At 42.4% G+C, this 26,227-nt stretch overlaps 2 protein-coding genes across 3 annotated transcripts in view; both read left to right on the top strand.

Annotated features, from left to right (window-relative positions):
- Positions 1-4,754, top strand: part of LOC135222810 (la-related protein 7-like) — an 80,102-nt gene extending 75,348 nt beyond the window's left edge. For both annotated transcript variants that reach the window (XM_064261114.1, XM_064261113.1), the window contains one exon: positions 2,510-4,754. In XM_064261114.1, coding sequence (XP_064117184.1) covers positions 2,561-4,474 — 1,914 coding nt within the window. In that variant the 5' untranslated portion in view covers positions 2,510-2,560 and the 3' untranslated portion in view covers positions 4,475-4,754. The remainder of the gene's footprint in view (positions 1-2,509) is intronic.
- LOC135222814 (mitochondrial import inner membrane translocase subunit Tim8 A-like) overlaps positions 1-26,227 on the top strand; it is a 316,936-nt gene that overhangs the window by 281,121 nt on the left and 9,588 nt on the right. The gene's annotated exons all lie outside the window — the stretch shown is intronic.

Here is a 26,227-nt window from a genome sequence, read left to right as displayed (position 1 = left end):
CAAGTGGTTTCTGGGTATACTAGGTCTTCTAATTGAGGGACCCTCGAATACAGTGTACAGTCAACCCCTGCTATTCGCGGATTTTTTTTATGGTCCATATATACCCATCATTCATGGAAAATTCACCTATTCATGGTATTTTTCACTGTGAAATATTCACAAATTACTGTATTTTCATATCATATTTGTGACTAAAGGCACTTTTGTGATGAAACTATTTAAAAACTTGGGTATAAGCATTTTTTTAGGTTTTTTTGTGTTTTAACTATCAAAATAGAGAACTCTAAGCCTTTTTAGAGGGGTTTTAAGTATGTGCGGATTTTAGCTATTCGTGGGGAGGTCTGGTACCCATCCCCCACGAATACGGGGGGTCTACAGTACCAGGGAATGGTTGGTATTTGAGACGGGATGTCCTTGTGGTTAGAGGTAGTCCGCAACAAATTGGGGATTTACTTGTAAACGTACATGGTGACATACTCCTCTCATTCTGTGCAATGAAGCTTTTGCTCTGCCTAAACTTTCTTCCAACTGAAGTGCATGGACCTCTCTTCTTCAGTAGAGATCTCAGTATTCATAGGACAGTCTTGCCCACCTCTATTGCCTAGACCTCCAAAGTAAATGGACTCTCCACAGTCTTAGATACTGAAGAGCCTTAGGGAGAGGCCTTGCATTGTGCTTTAGTCTTAAATAGCATAAGCCTGGTGGTTGAATGGGTTCCTCCTTTTCTCTGCTGGTCAGCAGTCAGTTCAGTCAGATGCAGGTAGGCCCCACAAATTGGACCTTCTGTCTTGGAGCTTTAGTTCATAAAGTGCGACTCCCTCCCCTACCAATTTTTAACGCGGATCTTGGGTTGATAAAGCAATCATCTGTTACTCATTCATTTGTAATTGACTCGGATACTAGCAGCCTTTTGACCTTGGTACTTTGTCTTTAGGGCAATGGTTGGTTCTACAAAGTTTTCTCTAGTAAAAGGTCAACCATAACACACACTTGTCTCTTTGGCTTTTCATTCATGCATCCTTATGCTAGATTTTACAGTCAAACCTCGGATTTTGTGCACCCAGGTTTTCGTACGATTCAGTTTTTGTAGACTTTTACCGGCGAAATTTTGACTGGTTTCATACATATCCTTATATTTTTAAAATCTGGGAACACTTCTTCCAGGGCCCACCTTGTGACCAGACCCTTTATCAAGCACCCAAACAAAGGATCCTGTGTTATCTTGTGACTCATTCTGCTTTTGTGTTTTTGTGCTTTTTTATTCAATGTGCCTACAACAAGTGCTGCTGTTAGTGAATTTAAGGCCAGGCGAGGCTGGTTTGAAAAATTCAGAAAGCGAACAGGTCGGTGATTAAGGACGTTCACAAGGTGGAGTGATGTAAAAAATTTTGTGGAGAATTATTATCCTAACAAAGATGATGTAATCCATGTCTCCAACATATTTATTGCCAATGCCCTGCTCCTCCCTTTCCCCTCCTTTCCGTCTTCCATACGTTAACAAAAGTCTTCCATAAAGGTAAGAGATGTTAAATGTTTATTCATCCATTTCATTAGTAGTTTATATTAATTTCTCATTGTTTTCTTAATTAAAACTGTATTCTCTCTAAAATGTGGTTTTTGTTATTAATTTTGGGTGTATAGAATGCATTAATTGGTTTTACATTAGTATTCATTATGGGGATTATTGTTTTGGATTTTGTACATTTCGGACTTCATGAGACATTTTGGAATGGATTACGTACGAAAACCGAGGTTCCCACTGTATAGGGTTACAGGGCTTGTGGCCAGGAGCATGTTATTTCTGGGTGGAGATTAAACTTGCCTGTCATTTGAGAGAATATCCTCCTACCTAAGGAGTAAGTCTTCAACACAAAAGGCGATGGTTTGTATTCCAGAAGGAACAAATCACAGATTAAAGTCACTTATTTTTCCAAGGTATTCAAATCAAGGCCTTCTCTAATAATCCCACCTCACTCATTCTGCATAGTCCTAATGCTAAAGGAAAAATGAGTGAGGTCCCACTCCACACCCCACCCAACTACTACCTATTCCAGCTTAGACTGAGGAATGCTCTTACATCAAAGGCTGTATATTGTATACATGGGATAAATACAAATTTCCTTAAAAACTTGTATTGTTTGATAATATATTTGCAATTAAAGCTCTACTCATTAATGTATACAATCTCTCTCTCTCTCTCTCTCTCTCTCTCTCTCTCTCTCTCTCTCTCTCTCTCTCTCTCTCTCTCTCTCTCTCTCTCTCTCTCTCTCTCATATCTTTGTCTTGAGCAATATAATTATTGGTAATTAAATGAAAGCTTATGCCAGTCTCCAGCATAGACTCCATTTCAAAGTTTCTGTTAGAAGGCTGGTTTTGAGTAGTGTAGGTTTATATATTAGTGATTAAAGCATTTTTATTTATTTATTTTTTTACTTTGGTTTTTTAAGCTTAAGTGCTGGTCGTGTTTCGCGAACACTTTACAACAACGTTCCTTCCTTCTTGTCTGCAGTTTGAGTAAATGAATCCAAGTTGGCTGGCGCCTAATTAACAAGAATTAGAAATGGAGGAACCACAAAGCAGAATTGATGACAAGAAACAATCAGACTTTGAAATGGAGGATACAGAGGAGGATACCAAGAAAGGAGCAAGACATCGCAAAAAGCATATCATCAATAAGCTGAGGGTCCAGATGGAATTTTATTTTAGTGCAGCAAACCTTAGCAAGGATAAGTTTATGAATGAACTGTTAGAGAAGAGTCCGTACATTGACCTTGACATTTTTTTCCGATTCAACAGAATCCGTTCATTTACAGATGATATCAATCTTTTAAAAAAAGCTGTTGAGAAGTCTCCAATTTTGGAATTGTCTGGTGATGGGAGCAAGGTGAAAAGAAGTATACCAGTCAATAATAAAGAAAATGAGACATTATGTACTATTTATGTAGAAAATATTCCATCGCATGTAGATCATGAATGGGTTCATGAAGTTTTTGCGAAATATGGAACGATTGATTACATATCATTCCCTAGGTTTAGGAGCACAGGGAGGCCAAAGGGTTTTGCATTTGTTGAATTTGAGACTCCTGAAATGGCAAACATTGCATTAAAGTGTTTTGGTGCTGTTGGTTGCAAGATTCCTGTTAATACGGAGCCATCCAAACTGCAAAGTATTTTTACTCATGAGAAAGCTGGAGCTGATGATATTGACCAAGTGGAATCTGGTGTCCAGCCTGGTTTTGGAGGAGTTAAGGAATCCGAGAATGGAACTGAATCTGGTATTGCTGTGATGATGGAAGGGACTGATGATAGTAGTAGTAAAGAAGTTGAGTATAAGAAGACTATTGAGGAAAATATTAGTGGTAAACGAAAGAGAGAGGAAACTGAAGGAAATGAAGGAGAAAAGGATGATAGTGACATCATAGCTGTCTCAAAGAAGACAAAGACAGAATCTTCAGAGTCAAGTGACATGGCAAGTAGTTTTATAGGTAATAATATGACAGAGGATAAAAATGTACCTATTAGCTGTGAGACAAAAGTTGAAGAGAAAGTTCTGGAAGTTGGGGAAAAGACTGAAGATTGTGGGAAAAAAGTGGAAATTTCTGATATAGAAAATGTTATACATGAAGTAAGGAGAAGTACAGAAGCAGTAAAAGAACTTGGGGAAGAGGGGACTGAAGAGAAAAGTGCTTGTTTCCCACAGGTAAAAAGACCACTTGCTGATGAAGGAAACTGTGAGAAGTCAAAAAAACAGAAAGCAATTGCTGAAGGCAACATTCCTCCATCCCATGATTCAGGAAAAAAACAAAATATGTCTGTTGAGGAGTCTGTCCCTTCAAAGACCAAGCCAAAGAAAAAGAAGCGAAAACGAAATAGAAAGGAAAAGGGAGAATGTTTGGGAGGCATTTCTCTGAAAGTGATGTCTAAGCAAGAATGGACACGATTAAGGAATGAGTACCTAAATATGCAAAAGAGGTATATGGAAACCTTAAAGTGGGATTTACAGAAACGAAAATATGTTCCAGCTATTGAGGATAGACCTACAAGGGTACAGAGCAAAGGAATGCCAAAGTTTATACCAAATGTTGTCATAAAAATTAGCTTTGAAGAGCCCCCCCAGGATCCAAAAAAACTACATGATGCAATACGAGAAGGGGGCGGAGGGGGAGTGGCTTATGTAGAAACAAGTGCAGTTGAAAAAGATGTCTACGTCCGTTTTACATCTAGTGAAGCTGCATCGGCTTATCTGAAAGCAGGATTGTGGAGTCGGATGATACTACTCTCCGGAGAAGAGGAAAAAATGTACTGGGATCACTGTATTGATTCTTGGACGATGAGGAGGGGTAAAAATAAGCGTATGAAAGGAACAAATAATGATATTCCTAGTGAATTGAGGGGCAGGGAAAAACTTCTTCAAAAAGCATTAAGAGAGGCACGAAGTGATAAGCCCATATGTCATAAGGTCTTTGAGACTTGAGATATATAGAATCTTGCTACAGTAAATGTTCAGGTGTAGTATATTGCTTAATGACTAAAATGTTGAGCTTCAGGGCATGGAGCTTTTCATGAGTTATTTAGATAACAAGGGTTATCCAACACCATATATATATTTGGTTGGTGTGAACCTGAAGAATATTAAATTTCCAGTTTCATGTGTTTCTTTCATTTTATTCCATGATTTTATTGCCAATCAACTTCATTTGAAATGTAGGAATTCATTCATGTGTCCTGCTTTATTAAATGTTTATGTACACTAATGTTAGTTTTGCTTCCTTACAAGATTATTATGTAGAAATTGCACATAATCTGCTAAAATAAGCACTAATTTAAGAGAGGTTGTTATAAGTGTTTAAATGAGGGCTAAACAAGAAAGAGAGGTTTTACCTTTCTGCTTATATGTCTTTGTGCATCTCTAGCAGGAAGTTAAAGAGCTGATAGACATTATTCATTTCTGTTACTGACATGTTTTGGTAAAGATATATGTATGTACAGTGTTTATACCTCAGATCTTATTACTTTGCTTGATATTTCATGAATGATTGATCTTCTTCTTCCTAGCTTAAACCCATTTTTATATGGGGTCGCCATTGCGAATGAGTCGTCTCCATCGATTTCTGTCCTGTGCCTCGTTCTCATATATACCTTTCAATTCCATATCTTCCCCTACACAATCACACCATCTCTTTCTTGGTTTTCCCTTCTTCCTTCTACCCCGCACTTCCATTTCCATTGTATGTCTTCCAACATGACGTTCCTCCCTTCGTAACAGGTGTCCATACCATCGAAGCCTTCCTTCCTGTATTTTCTTCGATATTTCAGCTACCTTTGTCGATCCTCTTATATACTCATTTCTAATCCTATCTTCCCTTGTTACTTCCGACATCCATCTCAACATTCTCATTTCTGCTACATCCATCTTCTCTGTTTTCCTCATACTTGCTGTTTCTGTTCCATATAACATTGCTGGTGTGACCACCGTCCTATGGAACTTTCCTTTCAATTTCAGAGGGACCTTTTTGTCACAGAGGGCCCCTGATGCAGACCTCCAGTAATTCCATCCTGCCTGAATTCGGTGTCTCACCTCTTGGTCCACTATCCTCTAATATGGACCCTAAGTACTTGAACTTCTGTACTTTCTTTATTTCTTCCCCACCCAATCTTATGCTACTTCCACCGTCCTCAGTAATACTAGAACACATTTATTCGGTTTTTGATCTGCTTATTCTCATTCCTCTCTCCTCAAGTGCTGCTCTCCACCTCTCCAACCTCCCCTCCAACTCCTCCTTCCCCTCTGAACACAACACAATGTCATCCGCGTATAATATGCACCATGGCACTGCTTCTCTAACATCCCTGGTCATTACATCCATCACGATGTTGAAGATGAATGGGCTAAGTGCTGACCCCTGGTGTAATCCAACTCCTATCTCAAATCCACTTGTCTCTCCAACACTACTCCTCACTCTAGTATACACATTCCTGTACATCTCCTGAATAATTCTGACATACTTTTCCGGCACCATCTTCTCCCTCAAACATCTCCATATTTCTTGCCTTGGCACTCTGTCATAGGCCTTTTCAAGGTCTATGAATACCAGATGCAGGTCTCGGTGTTTTTCTCGGAATTTCTCCATTAGCTGCCTTATGCAAAATATTCCATCCGTTATGCCGCTTCCCTTCATAAATCCTAACTGTTCCTTCCCTATTCTAACTTCCTCTCTCAGCCTGCTATCTATTATTCTTTCCAAAATCTTTAACGTGTGAGACATTAGTTTTATACCTCTATAATTACTGCATTCCTGGACATCACCTTTACCTTTAAATATAGGTATCAATATGCTTTCATGAATGATTGATAATGGGTAAATTGTCCTTTGGTAAAATTGAATTGGTTTTTAGTAATTTATTTAGCTATCTAAACCATTTGCTGAGCATTTTGTGCATGGATCAATATAAATTTTATATTTTATTATGTATTTATTTTTTATTCTTTCAACATTTTATTGGCATTAGTAAATCTGTATATTTGAGCTAAGGATAGGTACCATAATTAGTCATACATCAGTTAGGAATTAGGCCTTTCCTGAAGGCTGTCCTTGAACCAAGCACACTTTTTCCCATAAGAAATAATGGGAATTGGATTAATCCATTCCAGACCTCCAAAAATACAACTAATAAAAGCATATTGACAAAAATTTAAGAAGCCTAGCATAGCATGCAAGAATGCTACAAGAAAAAGAAAAGGAAATCAGTTTAAATAAGTGCAATTCTGTTCATATGCAATACAAACTTTTGGTCTTAACAATAGGATGTTTCCAAGTGCAGCTAGTAAACCAGTTAATACAATCAGAGATTGTAAGCAAGGAATCTGCGAGATCTGGCAATGCCTGCGTGTACCAGGTGAGATCTGGTTGAAGACCGCGTCTCACCCCGTGATACCCAGTCTTTTCCTAACCGCCTTGGAGAGTAGACGCCTACGCTTTGCACTCCCTCCAAGCCAGTTGTGTTTTGCCAGTGTTCTTTCTTTCCAGTGTGATTTAGTGTTTGTGTTTAGGATTATGACTTCCTCTGAAACTACTCGTCTTCGCCAGGATGTGTGTCCAGGCGTCCAAGGATTTCTTTGCTTGAAGGTTTTTAGCGTCTGTGGTAACGGACCCGCACAACACTTGCAGTAGGTGCAGAGCTCATTTTTATACTATAACGAATCCTTGTCCGGAGTGTTTTGCCTGGCCTAAGGCTCAGTGGAAGCTGTTTTACAGGAAGAGGGAGCACTGGAGAGTTTCTTCTCTTCCTTCTTGGGAAGGCTTTGCTTCTCCTATGTGTAACGAGTCGTCGGCTCCCTCTTCTTTGTTTGTAGCTAATTCTGTTGTTCCTGTGTCTCCTTCCTTTTCATCCATTGATTAGTGATGGAAGTATTGGGAGTGCCACAGGCTGATGTTTTGTGTAATGTTACCTCTTCTCCTTCGGGATCCAATGCTCTTCCTGAAGGTGGGGAGGCTTCCTCATCACAATCTTGCCTTTACTATTCGGAGTCTTCCAAAATGTTGTTATCCCGCCTCCCCCTATGCTGGGTTGCGCAGGCAGCCATCTTGTGAGTTGACTCCGCTAGTGAGGCCCTCGACTAGCTCTGGTCATATTGAGAGCATGACGTCACTCCCAGGATCCTCTCAGTCCATGACGTCAGTAGTAGCAGCCACTCACCCTCCCGTCGCTGTGATGTCATCGTTGCCTGTTATGACACCATCTTCTGCGCTTGCTGATCCGTCAAGAGGCCTAGTTTCAGGCGGTCTTCAAACGGCTGGACTCTGTTTTGAAAGAGAAGTTATCAGCGTTTGCTGTGAAGGAGACTTTGCAGAAGCGGAAGGCCTCGCCTCGCCTCCCCCTTCTGCGAAGAGATCTCGTGGAGAGGAAGTCTCTTCTTCGTCTTCGTCTTCATATTCGTCTCACTTTTCATCAATTCGTCGTCATCGCATCAGACGGAGAATTAAGAACTGTGTGATTTCTCCTTTTCCGATCAGAGGGAGTGGTTTGCCTTCTTGTGTCTGTGTTTCTCCTCTCGTTTGTGATCGTCCTACCAAGAGAATCTCTTCTCCTGCCCCTACATCTCGGACTAACGTTCGAGATTCTGGCAAGGTTTCCTGCAGGAGGAGTCTTCCTCCTCGTCTCTGCTTGACAAAGTCACCTCTGTTCAGGCTAATATCCCTACATCGTCATCTAATCACGCTCACGTACCTACTCTTGGATGTGTTTGTGATGGTAGGAGTGTTGAGCCTTCATCATCTGTACACGATGGAAGATCTGGCCTGCGTGTACGCGTGGATGTGGTTGAAATGGCTCCCACAGCCTCTTCCTCGGCTCCAATCAAGAAATCTAAGGTTGCAGAAGTGGAGATGCTACAGGACAAAGAAGTAATCCAAGGACAAGTTACTCATTCTCCTGGGAGGATGCTTTTCCCTGAGGCGCTTCGTTCTCGTTTGGTGTCTCGTGACAGGGCACGTTCGATGTCTGATGGACGCGCTCATGTATCGTCACAAGATCATGTACGCTGTCCCTCACGCAAATGTGTACACATTTCGCCTAACGTACATGTATGTGATTGCTTCGTTGATGGTGTTTCTGGTTTATTACACGAATCTGGAAGGAGTTTGAGTAGGGATCGGTCCTTGGTGTCTATGTTGGTGGACAGCCAGCAACCTTGTATAGCTGGTTCTTCGAGAGTGAGGGATGTCTTTCTGGGCTTGAAGTTAGACCCTCTAGAGAATCTTTGATCAAACCAATTTCTTCTCGTTGCCGGTCTCCTAAACTGGAGCAGGAGGAGGGAGAAAGTCAGTACGTAGTTTGTCTTCCTTTTTGGAAGTGGTTGAACTCATTCGTGGGTTCAACAACCTGGAATGTAGGACTTGCACTCAATCGTCTATTACACCTACATGTTTGGAGGTCTTAGTGGGATCCAGCCATGACCCACGATCTTTTGAACTTCCTCTGTCAGGCCATGCTCAGTCCGTCTTACAACATGTGAAAATATTGGTGTCAAATCGGGATGGCTCTCTTCGTTTAAGGGGGTAATCTAAGTTTATTCCTCCGACTCTCACGCGATATAGGAAATCTTATTCAACAAATTCAGTCCATCTGATGCTTCGTCAGCTTAACCCATATGTTATTCGTCTCAGACTTGGTTTAACCTTGGAGCAGGTTAGATCTGAAAGCCCTTCTCTGTCGTCTCGGGAAACTCTGGCTATGGAATCTACAGCGTCTTCCATTTTTCAGACAGTCTCCTGGTTAGACTTGTGGTCAACAGCGATAGCCAGAATCGCGTCTGGTAGGTTGGCGGAGGGGTTAGTTAGTGTGTCTTCCCTTGCTAGGCTATTGCAGTCTGGGGGTAAGTCACTCCTCTCCTATTTGTCCCACCTTAGTGCTAACCTTTGGGCTAATCTTCTTCTAGCTAGGAGAGATGCAGCATTATCCAAGGTGGCTGCCTAGTGAACTCTTGAGTCCTTGTCAGCACTGCGAAGTGGGCATCTCTTGGAGTCTCAGTTCCTCTTCCCTAGGACAGAATTGGAGAACACGATTGATAGACGAAGAGCTGATACCAAGGACAGATTGGTTCACCAAGCTGTGTCGAAGTCAGAGGCACGTTTACGTCGTCCCCCTCTTCCTCCTCCTCAGAGATAGGTAAGGAGATCCTCTCCAGTCAAACCCCATATGGGCTCTGCTTCGGCTAGGATCCCTTAGGCCTCATCTCAGGCTAAGGCTGGCAAACGTCCTCCCTTTCAGTCCCCTTCCTTCAAGTCAGGGAGGGAAGCTAGAGGAAGAGGGAGAGGTGGCCGTCAATAGTACGGGCGCCTCTCCCCCTCTGTTGCCATGGGTAGGGGGATGCCTTGCGGGCCAGTGGGCCAATTGGCAAGACTATGGGGTGGAGAAGTGGGTAGTAGATGCTCTACGGGTGGGATATCTGCTACCGTTCGACTTCCTCCCCCTCTCTTGAACAGTCCATTGCTCGGTCAGATGTACCCTTACAATTCACCAAGGTTCTTAGCTCTGTGGGAGGAAGTGAAGATTCTAGACAAAGGAGTGATAGAGGAAGTAAATCGTCCTTCCCCAGTAGTACAAGAGCTAAGCCCCTTTGAACTAACCGAGAATGGTAAAAAAGTGTGCAGAATCCAAAAATGGGCAGCTTACAAGTCCCTGGTGGGACATGGCCCTGTAAGACACCATTTACCATCATGACAGCTGGGACAGAGTTCCGACCAAATGTGACAACTTGAGGCGGAACTGTCATCTATTAATGATACCTTTCCTATTCTGTCATTATAGTAACAACATTTTATAACTTTTTAATTAATTATCTATGTCCAAAATTGACCCTTAAAGCTAAGATCTCCTCATGAGGTCATTTTAAGTCGTCTGATGTAAAAGATAATTTAATGGAACTTGACTTACATGAGAAGAGTTAACCAACATGATGAATAACCTACTGTTTGAATTAAAGAGTATTTATAAATGTGAATAGAGTAAGTATACTGTTAACCAAAAGAACATAACTCAGTCATTGTCATATTCCGAGTCTCCAGAAGAAAGTTCCTCAATTTCACTTTCTTCACTCCCTGGATCCAACGTCTTTTTGTCATCAATCCGATGACAGATTTCTTTTGGTATCTGCTCTCCCTCAAACCAAAGTAAAGTGTTTGTACCATTTTTAATTTGCCATCCACTATCTTCAGGCTTGAGCATTGTTGGGATGGGTGTGTTAACCTTTTTCCATATTAATGCAACATACATAGTTTGAACAAAGAATTTTCTGTTTCAGTATAGGCAGTCCCTGGGTTACGACGGGTTCGGCTTACAACATTCCGAGGTTAAGGTGCTTTTCAATTCATCAGAAATTATTTCCAGGGTTATGATGCATGTTCCAGGGTTATGATGCCTACAACGCTCATGTGGCAAAATGCAAAATAATCAATATTTGAAGTTTTTTTTATGAAAAATGCAATAAGAATGCAGTTTACATAGTTTTTAATGCATCCAAAGCATTAAAAGTAAGGTTTTCTTAGGATTTTTGATGATGTTCCGGCTTACGGCGATTTTCAGCTTACAACGTGTCTCAAGGACGGAACCCCTGTCATAACCCGGGGACTGCCTGTACTGATTGGCAAGGAGGAAGTCCACCAGCATTAAATCCTTTGATATTTTGAAGTGGTTGTTTGTCATCCTTTGGCTTGTATTTATCATTGAAAATTAAATACTGCACTTCATCTACTGAATCTAATTTTGGTTTTCCATAGAGAGAACAGACAAATTTCTCCAACTCTTTTGAGATGGCTTCAACACTGTCCTGTGATTCTGTTCCGAGTTTGGCAAACGTGTCTTGAAATTCCTTGAAGGATTCAACTATGGCATATGGTTTAATCTTTCCTTTCCTCAGAAATGATGCTGTGAAATCACAACCTGTGAATGCGTGCAGCCTAGGAAGAGCCATACACAGGTTTCTTTTGCCCTACATCCATCCATATATGTAGCTCTGTGTTATGGACATGATAAAGTAGGATCACAAGAATATGTCATTACATCTCGCAATTACATTGGCACCAGCATATGATCTTTCAGTATTCTGAAGATGCAACATATTACGTACGTAAGTTGGCCTCCTCGTGACAACACTCAAGATCCCCAACTTTTTCACACATTACATGACCATCAACCTCTTTGTCAAGGTGGCACTCCTTTTCCAGTCCAAAATATATTTCATGACTGTGCAAAACAGAGGCATAGCTATCAACTTCTCATTCCTTCACCAGAAAGTGCAGTAATGATTTCTTAAGGTTATTTCTCAATGCTTGTTGAAAGTCCTTTGGCTGATGTTGCTCAGGGCCCTGTACAATGATGCTGATTTCACCTTCAAGGTTTCCACGCCTTCCACGTTCTGTGTCCTGGATTAAGGACTTTCATAGGTTTCACACACAAAATCCACATGCTTTGCTCTTCTACAGAGATTTACCATGATGTCCATTGCAATCGCACCATAGGTGGTTGCTATACTCCAATGACTATTATGAACATTCCATCCACCACACAAGCATCCACAGATGTAGGTGAAACACTTGTAACATTTCCCTATAGTATATGCATCAATTTGGATTTGTTGCTTTTCATAACAGTTCCATCAGTATGTGCTAGTGACATTGGTGCTGGTGTTAAAGGAAATTTCAAGATTTTACAAAGATCTAACTTCTCATTTAAAGCTAGGAACAACAGTCTACCAAATATATCTCTTGTCCCTTGAACTTCCTTAATCTTCATATCCTTGCCACATAAGTAAAATTTTTTACTTTATGTCTAGGAATTGGTTTTTCAAACCTGTTGGGATCTGCAAAGCACTCGCTGGTAAACTTATCACACCACTCCTTCCCTTTGTCCATACAGTGAATGAGGTCTCCTTTTACATCGTCTGCTGCTGCTTTCCCAGTGCTTATACAGTACAAGTTTTCATCACTCAGAGCTTCTCCAAACGGATTCTGTGTGTCTTCTACTCCTCTTACTAGTTTTTGAAGGTCATTGTTATATCTCGTTTGATACGATAGGCTTTCAGCTCCTGAGATGTGTTGTTAGTTTTTGTTACACCTGATTTTTCCAATAGATCACCAACAACTGCACTTGTTACAGTTTTTGTCACCATCCATTTTTGACAGGCAGAGAATGATTGTGAGAAAGCCGATATGCCTGTCAGTCGTGATGCTGCATCAGCATTTACAGTTTGCTCCAAGGTCATATCCACAGGGTTTTTTGAAAAGGGTTTAGCTGACCTCCTGATAGAGAGACCACCATTTTCAAGTACTTGTTGCAAACCTGGGTGTGAATCTTCAATAGTTATTAGGCTTAATGTGCATAGTTGTGGTGATTTGTTGCAAAGAACATGTAACACATTTTTTCAAGACTGTAGGTGAAAAGTTCCAGGTCACTAGTACAACAGGCCCTACTCAGCTGAAGAAATATATGCACCAGATCAATATACAGAATCCAATATACCTTGCAGTTGCTCCATGACATCCAGATCTTGTTTTGTTTGCGAAGTGTTCTTATTCATCCATTAGGGTTATATATGTTGGTGTACTTTCTAGATTCTCCATGTCAGCAGCTGAGTTCAAAGTATGCAACATTCTTTGTAGGTTTTCAGGTACTGCTTCATTGGTTTTAAGAAAGCTTTGAATGCAATACCTGGAAAGCTGTAGCTAGCAGTGGGTGTAGTAGTTTGCAGCGGTTGAAGTGTTTTCCGCCAAGAAATCCTCGAAGCGATCCAAGTGCCAAGACCTCTGTGTCCACAAGAATATGGGGTCCTCCAGATTCATCTATGGAATGTCCAAGTGAAGCAAAATAAGCCATCATAATGTGAAAAGCACCATAGCATATAAACAGATCATCATATTTGGAGACTCTTGGTCCTGTATCTGCATTGCTGGTTTTGTGATTGCCAGATCGTAGGTCACTAGCGTGTATGTATCTCCACACTCCTATGTAACAGTCTGTGAACGTCTCATCGTTTCAGCAACCACATCCAGTCATGTTGGGGGTAGATGTAAGTTCTCCGTGTATCTAACAATCTGGAATGGAAGTTTATCTTCTGTGATGCGTGAATTCCAACCGGACCACATTGGCGTATCGTCAAGTATTTCACATGACATTGCCCATGCAATATCTCTTCTTCTTTTCTGAATCAGGCAACTGGGTTCATTAACTTCTTTAACTTAATAGTTGAAGGTTGAGATATGAGGTTTCTTTGCATATGGAATAGGATGAACCATGTCAGAGTCAAACTTTCTTTTTAGCTTAAATTTTTTTGGAGCCATGTCTGCTTGTGATGTATCTTTATCTGCTGGACTGGTCATTGACATATCTTCTTTAAGAACATTTTGATAGCAAGTGCTAATGGTATCATGTAGTCCCTTTCCCTGATAAGGTTTCAGTGTTTTCATCATATGTGTCCCTTGCTGTACCTGTGGACAAACCAGGCTCTTGGAACTATTCCATCTGGAGCTATGCTTTGCCGCCTTACTACAGTGGTTGCCATATCTGTCTCCAGAGCTTCAGCTACATATATCTTATACAGTGACCAAAATGGTTGAGTATGTCCAAAATCTTCCTGCTTCCAGTCATGCTCTTTATACCAAGTCCTAAGAATATGTGTTTTTATACATTCAACTTCCCTGGCAGATATATACTTAGCTATAGACTCCGTCGTCCCCGACAGAAATTCGAATTTTGCGCCACACGCTACAGGTAGGTCAGGTGATCTACCGCCACTGCCGCTGGGTGGCAGGAATAGGAACCCTCCCATTTTCTAAGACAGATTTTCTCTGTCGCGGGTAGCCATAACATCGTTGTTGTTACCTCCTGACTTGATTTTCGTATTTCATCGCCGTTGATCTTCTGGACTGTCTTTTTGGTGACGTATTTGGATCTGTGGTTTGGCATACGCTTTTGTGGAACGTTTTTTGGATTTTGCTCAAAAATGTCTGATTCTAGCTGCGAAGTTAGAAGATGTATGAATGAGGGTTGTTTGGTGAGGCTACCGAAAGTGTCGTTAGATCCTCACAAGGTATGCAAGAAGTGTAGGGGATATGAATGCACGTGTGATGAATGTGTCAATATGGATGAGGAAGGATGGAAGACTAGATTCCTACTTAAGGAAACTAGAGAGAGATAGGGTTAGAAAGGCTGTCTCTAGAAGCATGAGTAGATCTCGCTCTAACGAGCCAGTTAGTATAACTAACCCCCAATTAATTGCTTCCTCACATGCAGTATCAACCTCTCCCGTAGCAGATGTTGCAAGTTCTGCTGCGGAGATTGCAAATTTGAAGTCCGCATTAAGAAGGATGGAGCTTGAAATGCAAGCTCTTAAAGGTAAGAATGTGGAAAGTGACATAAGTGTCCCCAGTGTAGTGGAGGGTGCGTCTGATCGGCTCTGTCTCGCTCCCAGACCTAGACCTCTTCCAAGCTCCCAGGCCCAGAGGAGAAGGAATGTCGACAGTCGTACGGAGGTTACGGAGAATCCCCACTGGTCAGGCGTCCCCTCGGCAGAATCTGTAGCGTAACAGACTGCCAAGGATCGCCATTGGAAAGGCATCCTAAAAGAGTGCTTTTCATCATCCGATTCGTCTCCTCGAAGAAGTGGATGGACTTCCGACGAACTGTCGCGGATATCCGATCAAGAGGAGTTGGAAAGCTACGACGTTGGACTTGAGCCCGGAACATTTCCCGGACGATTCTCCCTACGAGAGGAAAAGAGCCAAGAGGACAATATCTCGATCTCCTACACCTTCCAGAGCGCATTCTCCTATTCATGGCAAAGAAAAGGAAGAAACCGCGATGGACATCCTACTTTAAATGCAGGAACAAATTTCCTCTTTAGTAGGAGTATTGAGAAAAGACCTTCCGAGGAGAAAGGACGATTTTCTTCCTGTTAAGAGATCGCGTCCGACGGGCGTTCCGGACTCCAGACTTATCTCCTCTACTCCTCGTACGAGTACAGAGAGGAATAAAGAAAGAAGGATGAAAACTCATAGGCTTGGGACGCCACATACGGACAATGACGAAGAGTGTCCGAGTCGGACAGAATCACCCAGGTGCTCGGCGCCAGAATTGGAAGACTCGGACAGGAAAAAGTGTCCTACGCGGACGGCACCAACCAGACACCATTCGCCAGACGCGGACAGCCCGGACAGGCGGATATGTCCTATGCGGACAACTATGTCCAAGCGACTCGTGCCGATTGCGGAGAACCTTGACAAGGCGGACAGCCTGGATTAGACAAAACGTCGTGCGCAGGCAACTCCATCCGGGCGCCAGGCGCCAGAAGCGGACAAGACGGACAGGCAGAAGTGTCGTACTGGAATGACACCAGCCAAGCGCCAAGTTCCATATGTGGACAGCTCGGACAGACGACATGGTCCGAGACGGACAGATACGTCCAAGCGCATTGAACAAACCAGACTTTCGGCAACGGTTAAGCACCAAGCGCCAAGATTTTCCTCAAAGGAATCGTACGGAGAAATCAACCAGGAAGCATCTCTTCATGATTTGGACCAGGAGCGGATTTCTCTGGACAGAGACGAAAGGTGCCGCACAGGCGGCCGTCGTCCTGTTCACGATATGTCCGTTTCTGGTGGAAATCTTCCGCAAGCACAGCTGTCTCCTGAGAAGAATGCAATATGTCGCACAGGCGGCCGTCCTTCTTGACAGGAAGACTTACATGATGATCGGGTTTTTTCTGAGGATCAGCATTCGCCGGACAGGGACGCAAGATGCCGCACAGGCGGCCGTCGCCCTTGTCGGGAGGGAGCTGATTCTGCGAAGAGCCCTTCACCTTGCGAGAAGAGACGTTCTCCCTCGGCTAATAATGATTCTCCGGGGGAACTTGCATTGGAAGATGTCTCTGACACCGAAGACCAAAAAGGGGCTGGACTATCGGACTACAAAGCGTTGGCTGCGCTTTTGCTCCAAGAATTTGGAGATTCTTTGAGTCCTGCCGCTCCTCCGTCTCCTCGGTCGCTTTTTACGAGTGCGAAAACCTCAAAGTCGTCGTCCTTCCTGAAGATGCAGCCGACAATTTCCATGAAGAAGGCTTTGCAGTCTTTTGGGAATTGGCTTAACTCCAAGAAGGAGGCGGGGACTGTCTTTACCTGCCCTCCCTCCAGACTTTCTGGGAGGAGGGGTATCTGGTATGAGACAGGCGAAGCAATGGGACTCGCCCTCCCAGCTACTGCAGAGGCAGATTTTTCAACGCTGGTGGATGCGTCGAGGAGACACTCTCTGTCTTCAGCCAAGACAACTTGGGGAATGTCTGAAATGGACCATCTCCTCAAGGGATTGTTCCATGTCTTGGAAGTTTTCAACTTTCTGGACTGGTCCCTTGGGGTGATGGCCAAGAGGACACAAGACTATGAACAACTGAGCCCCGATGTCCTTAATAGTATTTTGACTTGTATGGACAAGGCAGTGCAAGACGGGTCGGGAGAAGTGGCCTCCCTTTTCGGGGCGGGAATACTTAAGAAGAGAACTGTATTCAGTTCTTTTCTTACGAAAGCTGTCTCTCCGGCACAGAGGTCGTCCCTTCTGTACGCTCCTCTGTCTAACCAGCTTTTCCCTTCTCAGTTAGTGAGAGATATTTCTCACTCACTTACCGAGAAGGCGACACAAGATCTTCTGGTTCAGTCAACCAAAAGGCCGAGGACAGCTGTTCCTGCCACGAAGGGGGAGAGACGGATCCCAAAGCCGCCCTTTCGAGGAAGTTCGTCTTCGAGATCCTCCTTTAAGAAGAGAGGAGCAGAAAGAAGAGGTAGGTCTTCTGCCTTTAGACCTACCAAGAAAAGCAAGTGAACCTCAAGTCCTCCAAACACCAGTAGGCGCCAGACTTCTGAACTTTGCAAAAGAATGGGCTTCGAGAGGGGCAGACAACTGGTCCCTCTCAATTGTAAGGAGAGGATATCTCATCCCCTTCAGGGACAGACCTCCCTTGACGTCTACTCCGAGGGAACTGTCGGCGAAGTACGCGGACCCTGTCAAGAGGAAGACCCTTCTGCAACTAGTAGAACAAATGTTGGACAAGGAGGCCATAGAATTAGTACAGGATCCACACTCTCAGGGCTTTTACAATTGACTGTTCCTCGTACCAAAATCCTCGGGAGGGTGGAGACCTGTCCTGGATGTGAGCGCACTGAACCGATTCGTAGAGAAACAGAAGTTCTCTATGGAAACATCCAACTCGGTACTGGCGGCTCTGCGTCCAGGAGATTGGATGGCCTCCTTGGATCTAGAAGACGCATATTTTCACGTCCCTCTGCATCCGTCATTGAGGAAATATCTACGATTCATGATGCAGGGAAGGGTCTTTCAATTCAGGGCCATGTGCTTCGGCCTGTCTACGGCTCCTCAAGTGTTCACCAACCTGATGAGGAACGTAGCACGGTGGCTTCATCTGGAGGGGGTGAACATATCCCTCTATCTGGACGACTGGCTAATAAGGGCCAAATCAAAACAACAATGTTTGGAGGACTTGGAAACGACTTTGAATCTCGTTCGCTCACTCGGACTGCTCGTGAACCTCGAGAAGTCTCAGATGATCCCCAGCCAGGACATTGTCTATCTGGGGATTCAGATGGATTCTCGGGGTTTTCGAGCATTTCCATTGCAAGACAGAATTGCTCGAGGCTTGGAGAAAGTCTCAACCTTCTTAAGGAAAGAACGAAGCTCAGCGAGGGAATGGTTAAGTCTTCTGGGCACCCTTTCGTCGCTGGAGCAGTTAGTTTCCCTAGGGAGGCTCAATCAGAGACCTCTGCAATTTTACCTGCAAAGAATGTGGGACAGAAAGAAAGGGGATCTTTCGGATCAGTTTCCCATTCAACAAGAAATAAAATTACATCTGAGGTGGTGGTTAACCCCGCTTCAGAAGAACGAAGGTATATCCGTTGCGATTCGGAACCCTCTCCTAGTGTTGTTTTCCGATGCCTCGGAAACGGGATGGGGAGCAACTCTAGGAAAGAAGGAAGTGTCAGGAACCTGGACAGGAGAACAGGTGTCCTGGCATATAAATGTAAAAGAACTTACGGCAGTTCATCTAACCTTGAAGAACTTCGAGTCGGAGGTCAGAGGCGTGGTAGTCCAGGTAAATTCGGACAATACCACGGCTCTGGCTTACATTCGAAAACAGGGGGGGACTCACTCGCTCGCACTATACAAGATAGCGAGAGACCTCTTGATATGGGCAGAGGAACGAGGCATTGTACTGTTGACGAGGTTTGTACAAGGGACCAAAAATGTCAGAGCAGACAGACTCGGCAGGAAGAACCAGGTCCTTCCAACAGAGTGGACCCTACACTCCGAAATCTGCCGAAAGCTCTGGTCTCTCTGGGGGAAGCCTCAGATAGACCTGTTCACCACGTTCCTCTCCAGAAGGATGGAAAACTTTTGCTCCATTGTAGAAGATCCAAGAGCAATAGCAATAGATGCCTTTCTCATGGACTGGTCGGGCATAGATGCCTACACTTTTCCCCCTTTCAAGATTCTGGGGGAAGTGTTAAGAAAGTTCCGTTCCTCGGAGGCGATGAAACTGACACTCATCGCCCCATATTGGCCCGCTCAAGACTGGTTCACAGAGGTACTGGAATGGACGGTGGACTTCCCCAGATCTCTTCCCATGAGGACAGATCTGCTCAAACAACCCCACTTCGAGAGATATCACGGAAACATCCACGCTCTCTCCCTGACTGCCTTTAGACTATTGAAAGACTTGTCAGAGCGAGAGGCTTTTCTCGAAAAGCTGCAATTGCCAGAGCCCGCAGATCCTCTACTCTGCGGGTCTATCAATCGAAGTGGGAAGTCTTCCATAGATGGTGTAGGTCGAAGAAGCTGTCCTCTTCCGATACCTCTGTGGCCGAAATTGCTGATTTCCTTCTCTTCCTTAGAGAGGAATCACGTTTAGCTGTTTCTACCATAAAAGGTTATAGAAGTATGCTCTCGGCTGTATTTAGAAACAGGGGCCTTAACACAGAGGACAATAAGGATCTCCATGATTTGATACGATCCTTTGGTACTACAAAGTCTAAATCCTCTATCGCTCCAAGTTGGAACCTAGATGTGGTCCTCCAGTTTCTCTCTTCGGATACTTTCGAACCACCTGATAAGGCATCCTTTAGAGACCTCTCGAGAAAGTGCATTTTTCTCTTGACCCTCGCGACGGCCAAGAGGGTCAGTGAGATACATGCATTAGACTCTCGGGTAGGTTTTAGAGGAGATTCTGCTGTTGTCTCTTTCCAACCTCTGTTTTTGGCCAAGTATGAGAATCCTTCTAAACCTTGGCCCAGAAGTTTTGAAATCAAGGGCCTCTCTCCCCTTGTGGGTAGAGAAGCAGAAAGGTCTCTCTGTCCGGTCAGAGCACTGAAGTTTTATCTGAAGAGAAAGAGTCAACTTCAGGGTTGTAATCAGAGCCTATGGTGCGCGGTAAGGAACCCGAAGAGGCAAATGTCGAAGAACGCATTAGCATTCTTCGTGAGAAATGTGATAACGGAGGCTCACATGAAATGCCAAGAGAAAACATTTAAGCTGCTTAGGGATAGAGCACACAAAGTCCGTGCAATTGCAACCTCCTTAGTCTTTAATAGAAATATGTCAATGAAAGACATATTAGCAGCAACATATTGGAGATGCAACTCGGTATTTGCCTCCCACTACTTAAAAGACGTCAGGGTGACTTATGAAAAGTGTTTTTCTCTTTGACCTTATGTATGAGCGGATACCGTGCTGGGACAGGGAGCTGGTACTGATCCTTAAATAATATTGTTTTTAACTGAAAGATTGTTTGGTTTTGAGTTTTTTATGGTCGTTTGAAAGGATGTTGGGGGGATAACTCCTTTCAATCATAGTACTAACCCTGGTATTAGGATCAGGTGATCGGGATCGGTGTTATGCTCCTTGATGATGCCATATGGCAAGGTGTTTTGTCATGTAAGTGGATAGGACCCCATTGACAAAGATCCTTAGGTTCTGTCGAGTAAGTGGATAAGACCCCATAGACAGACCATCAAGAACTCTTAGCATGAGGTCACTACCTCGCTGAGGCTCTTGAGGCGATGTAAGCTCCTAGGCAGTAGCCATGAAGTCTTTTGCCGACACAGGTAGGAACCAAGGTTTCTTATATTTTTGTTACCTACAACGTATGTTGTTCCCTGTCTATTCAGTAATTAGCGGTCTCTTACCTCCGCCAAAGGTGCCAATCAGCTAAGTATATATCTGGCAGGGAAGTTGAATGTATAAAAATGATATTGTCATGATACAATAAAGTTTTATACATACTTACCTGGCAGATATATACTATTAAATGGCCCACCCAGCCTCCCCTCAGGAGACAGGTGGAAGAGAAAATCTTTCTTAGAAAATGGGATGGTTCCTATTCCTGCCACCCAGCGGCAGTGGCGGTAGATCACCTGACCTACCTGTAGCGTGTTCCGCGAAATTCGAATTTCTGTCGGGGACGACGGAGTCTATAGCTAAGTATATATCTGCCAGGTAAGTATGTATAAAACTTTATTGTATCATGACAACAATATCATTTTGCTGGTTTTACCCTTCCACGCGTTGTTGCAAGTACTGAATCATCAGCAGATGACTGCACATAACATTCAGCATGTGGACTCATCACAGAGGTGTGGCTGCCAGTGTAGTGTGTCTGGAAGAATAGAAGTATAGCTCTTCAGGAGCATCTGCCTCACCAGCACACAAGGTATCAACAGTGATGTCTTGAGGCAGGGGTCTTGTCTTTTCCTGTAGCTGTAGAATGACAGAGCGAAGTTGTATGGCAGCATCAACAATGGTAGTATTGGTAGAAGAAAGCACAAAAAAGTCTTCGTTGATTGCATCATGTATCTCAATATGATTAGCGCAGACCACAGTGTCCTTGTTTGACAAACGATATGTCCTTAATCTATCACTGAACTGTGTCAGTATCTTCCCACATAATGTTTGTGATGTTAGAAAACCTAATATATAGTACACTTTTTCCAAAGAATGCAGTTTTTTTTTTTTTTTTTTTTCCGGTTAGTGCCAAAGGATGTCTTTATTTTTTTTTCTATTTGGTCACATTAGTGCATGGGAAAATAGATCCAGATCTTACTACCTTTATGGAATTAAACATAGCTGTTGCTACTTCATTTAGTTTTTTGTAATTTGTCACTTGAAGATGTAATTAATGTAGCATAGTGGAAGTACAGTTCAGTCTTTGCTGCTCACTACCTTAAGGATATTGACATTGTGTTTGAGAACTGTAAAGCCCTTAGTTCACTAGTCATAGTGCATAAAGTTTTTTCCTGAACCAAAAGGAAGAGCTGTCTTTTTAGATTGTTTGTTTTTTAATCTTAGGTTTTGATTTTATGGAGGACATGAAGGTACAAATATTATATAGGAGCATACCTTTGTATCACTAAGTACGTATCCCTTTTTAGTTACTTCGTTTTGTAGGCTTTCAAACCCTAATAAGGGGTCCCTCCTATTCATACTGGCTAAAGTCAAACTAGCTTTTCCTTATAGTTGCTCTTCTCCAAGCATATTAAGCATGTATGAGAGCCTTGCTCCCTGAATTAGCCCTTCTGGCAGCAGAATTGCCTGGAATCCAGGAAGGATTCCAGATCAGGTAAGAATGTTTTGGGTCTCATGCAAGAAGCCTTTAGCTTGCTTAGCTAGGTTGATATTGTCTAGTTGCACTACCCACCATCCTTTTGTGAATGTGTGAATTGGCTGTCTTTAACCATTAGGTAAGATACGCCCCAAATAATATGGTTTTCAAATCAAATTTATTATGTAGATATTTACCTACTGTTAAAGTTGACCCCATCCAGCCTCTCCACAACTTAGTGGGCTGTCAATAATTCTGAAAAGAGCTATAACATTCGAAACACATCTAGTGGAGAACAGGTGAACTAGACAGTCATCCAAGTCAGCCAAGCAATTTCTTTATTTGAATGCCAGTGGGGAGATATAGTCACCTTTAAAGTCATGTTAGTATCCAAATAGTAATAATTTTATTTTGAAAATTAATATTATTATTTTTATGTTATGAATCTGTATCACTACTTTTCTACAGATTCCTTGAATTATAGAAGTGGATCCTTAACCCCTTCGGTACTGCATGACACATAATCGGCGAGATTCTGCATCCTGCATTTTCCCAACTTACCCTAGTGTCCATTTAACCCTGAAAGAAAAGGTTATACTAATATATATTCTGCTTTATATATTGATGAAAATGAATGTAAAGTTATATAGTATACACAGGTGTATATGTATACTACACACATGCACACATATACTTTACATACTATATATAACATTTACTTTTACTTCTCGCCATATCAACTCATGAATTTTACCTATTTAGTGGGGATTTCCTTGAAAAAATAATGCAGCTCTCTCATTAGCCCATGAACAAAGTGTTTTCATGTTATAAAAAATAAAATGCATCCCCAGGCATAAGGAAAAGTGCATCCTCAAGCACTTGGTTTATCCCTGAAAAAAAGTCACAAAAGTCTGGCAACATTGTTGGACAATGATCCTTGAATATGTTGGTAACACATGTAAACCCACCTTCCACCTCTCGTTCTTCCATGTCATTATCACTAATTTCACTTATTTCATCACTTTAGAGCTCGTCAACACTATCATACTCTTCTTCAGAAGGAACATATTCCTCGGAAGGGATATCACTGCTCTCACTCATGGTTTTGCAGTAAAAATGCAAATAAAACGAAGAAAGTCATCAGAGAAAAAAAGAAAATCATGAAAAAACATGCATGAACTCTACCATGACTGCATCAACTTACGAGGAGGCTGTGACGTCTTAGCCAAGAATGCGAACGATTGACTGAAAAAAAATTAGGAGCTTAGTGTGTGTTGCTACAGCCTACCCACGCCTGCAAAAACCAATAGGAGACATAACCCAACACTACGAGCTTTCCTATTGCAATATGGAGTTATGACGACATATATGTCATGGGGAGCGTCACGGTCCCGAAGTGGTTAATGTATTAGTACTGTAATTTGAATCTGCTTTTACTCACCAACTTCATTTAGTCTATATGGCAAGGCATACGTAAAGTAGTACATATTAACTTGACACAAGTCATAATAGAATATTCATTACCCACTTGATTATTTTAAGTAGGTCCAAAGTTCACCCATAGGAATAACGACAAGGCTAGCATAAACTTCACTACCTCTGGGCTACACCACTTTGTCTTTTTCATAACGTGTGTTTTACTCAAAGCTCGAAAAGTATTACTTTTAAACACCAAAACATGCTCTTCTGAAGAATCAAGGTAAGAAGCTGCTTTTCTAAAATAGGTTTTTTTTTTTTTAGCTTACAAGGACATTTATGCACTTGATATATAAAGAATAAGAATTTCTCCAAAGATGCAAGACAACAAGGTACTACTGTAATGAAATGTGCTGCAAAACAGAAGTATCATGTTGTGTTTCAGTTGGGCTGCCATTCTCACTTAATAAGTGAACCATCGAAGTCAGTCAGTCAAAAAAGGAAAAAAAAAAATTCCCAATCTCTTTATACTGTTGGCATGTTTCCATTTCTCGAAGGTGACTTGTGGATTGTGGATATCCTTTCCTTCGACCTTGACCTGTGGTAATCCTCTGTGGTATTTCCTCGCTTTTGTTTTCTTAATGAATATAAGTGAGAAAAATCAAATTCAAATATTAATTAATTCTAGTTAAGGCTCTCTCTCTCTCTCTCTCTCTCTCTCTCTCTTCTTCTCTCTCTCTCTCTCTCTCTCTCTCTCTCTCTCTCTCTCTCTCTCTCTCTCTCTCTCGGAATAAAAATGTCACGTCAATCAATAATTTTGGACATTTTCACTTTTTAATTTTCATGACGTAGTTGTACGGATCGTTGGTATTTTAATAGTGATTTTTTGGGGTGCTTTTTCACATATTTAATGTACGTACACAGTATATTGTCAGGGTTCATCGTGTCTGTGCATGAATGGAAAATACAAAGGTCCTTTATGGCTTGACCCACAGCTACTGACCCAAAACTAAAATTGGCGATTTATGGCGCCGTAACGGGCTGAGTTTCGGTTATCGGTGCCATAAGATGCCGATAATAGTTATGGCACCATAACATGACTAAAGAGCCACCAGTAACTGGTTATCAGTGCCATAAGCACCATAAAGAACAGGGTTTCAGTTAAATGGCTGGTTTCGCTTATAAGCACCCTGCCAATAACTGGGGACTGCCTGTATACGTAGTTTTTCATATATGACTTTTACTGCCCATTCTCTTGCACTCCACCTTGTTTCTCATTTATTGCATAAAGTAAATCTTAGGTTGCTGCTGCAGTTCACCCCATAGGGTGGCTGAATAAGCTAAGAAATTATAAATGGCCTCATTTACACAGAAAAGGTAATAGTAGTATGTATTGTAATCCTTGTATTAATAAACATTACCTATAATTTATCTAGCCCTAAATCTCCAAAAACTGCACCAAAATTTACCACATGGGCAACCCTGTTACCTCCTATTCTGTCTGCCTGTTGGCAACACTGCTGTTGACAGTTACAAAATCTGTTGTTAACGAGCTCCTGTGTTGTTTACATCACGGCTGCTCTTTATAAATTTCCTAAACCTTTTGTGCCTTTAAAGCTCTCTTTAATTGTTAATGCGGCTTTATGTTAATTACCATTTACATATTATATCCGCGAAATTAGTGAATTAACTTTTATTTCTACTGTGGTATATATTTTACGAACTTTTGCACGACCCAGAATTACGTGACCTGTCCAACAGTCCAATGGATAGCCAAGATAATTCTATTCTTCCTTCTGCTAGCAACATCAGGAATTGCCTGGCTTGTGGGACAAGGATGAGTAGCAGGGAGTATGAATCCCATGACTTGTAGCTCTTGTCGTGGACAAGTTTGTGACTTGACTTCACGTTGCGACTTATGTAAGTCTTGGTCTGACGAAGACATGACGACGTATATTAAACATCAAAGAATCTTTCAGCGCAAAAGATTGATTAAGGAGAAAAAGAAATCGGTAGCTAGGTGTGTATCTAATGATTTCCTTGACTTGTGCACCCATGGTTCTGGCTTTTCAGTTTCGGTATCGTGTGATACAATTCCGAATTAGTTGATGCTTTGCCACCTGTGCAACTGTTAACTAATGAAGTCGTTTCTGATTTTGATTCAAAGTTTTGGCGATGGAAACTAGTTGGAAGAAGAAATTTGAAACACTACGGCATAGTTTAGATAAGAGACGTTTCAGCCAAGTTTAACAAGCTGTCAGAGAATTTTTAAGTAGCTTTTACTAGGATGTCTAACACTTTTATATTCATTATCAGCTCCTCGTCAGGTACCTGTCGACAGCACCATGGGTAACGGTGTGACAGATACTCCAGCTTGTGAACCCCGTCATGGCGAAGTCCTACGGTGGATCCGATCTGGGCAGGTGCCTGATGATTCTTTACCCATTGTGTCCCCTGTTAGTCCCGTAACAGTGCAAAGGACGCTTTAGAAGAAGGGGGGAGGGGTATTAGTGTTAGACCTAAGACAGCTAGTCATCAGGATGTTACTTTGGGTGAATTTTCTCAGTTAGGGTCTGACGATGTTGATGATGTGGATTCGTGTGATATTGATGTTTCGTTGAACGGCGGTCATGATGTCAAGTTCAAGAAACTTTTTGA

This window comes from Macrobrachium nipponense, chromosome 8 (assembly GCF_015104395.2).
Source record: "Macrobrachium nipponense isolate FS-2020 chromosome 8, ASM1510439v2, whole genome shotgun sequence".
In the NCBI taxonomy this organism is placed as follows: Eukaryota; Metazoa; Arthropoda; class Malacostraca; order Decapoda; family Palaemonidae; genus Macrobrachium; species Macrobrachium nipponense.
Note: the sequence above shows the minus strand (reverse complement) of the source record. Positions and strands in the feature narration are given on the sequence as shown.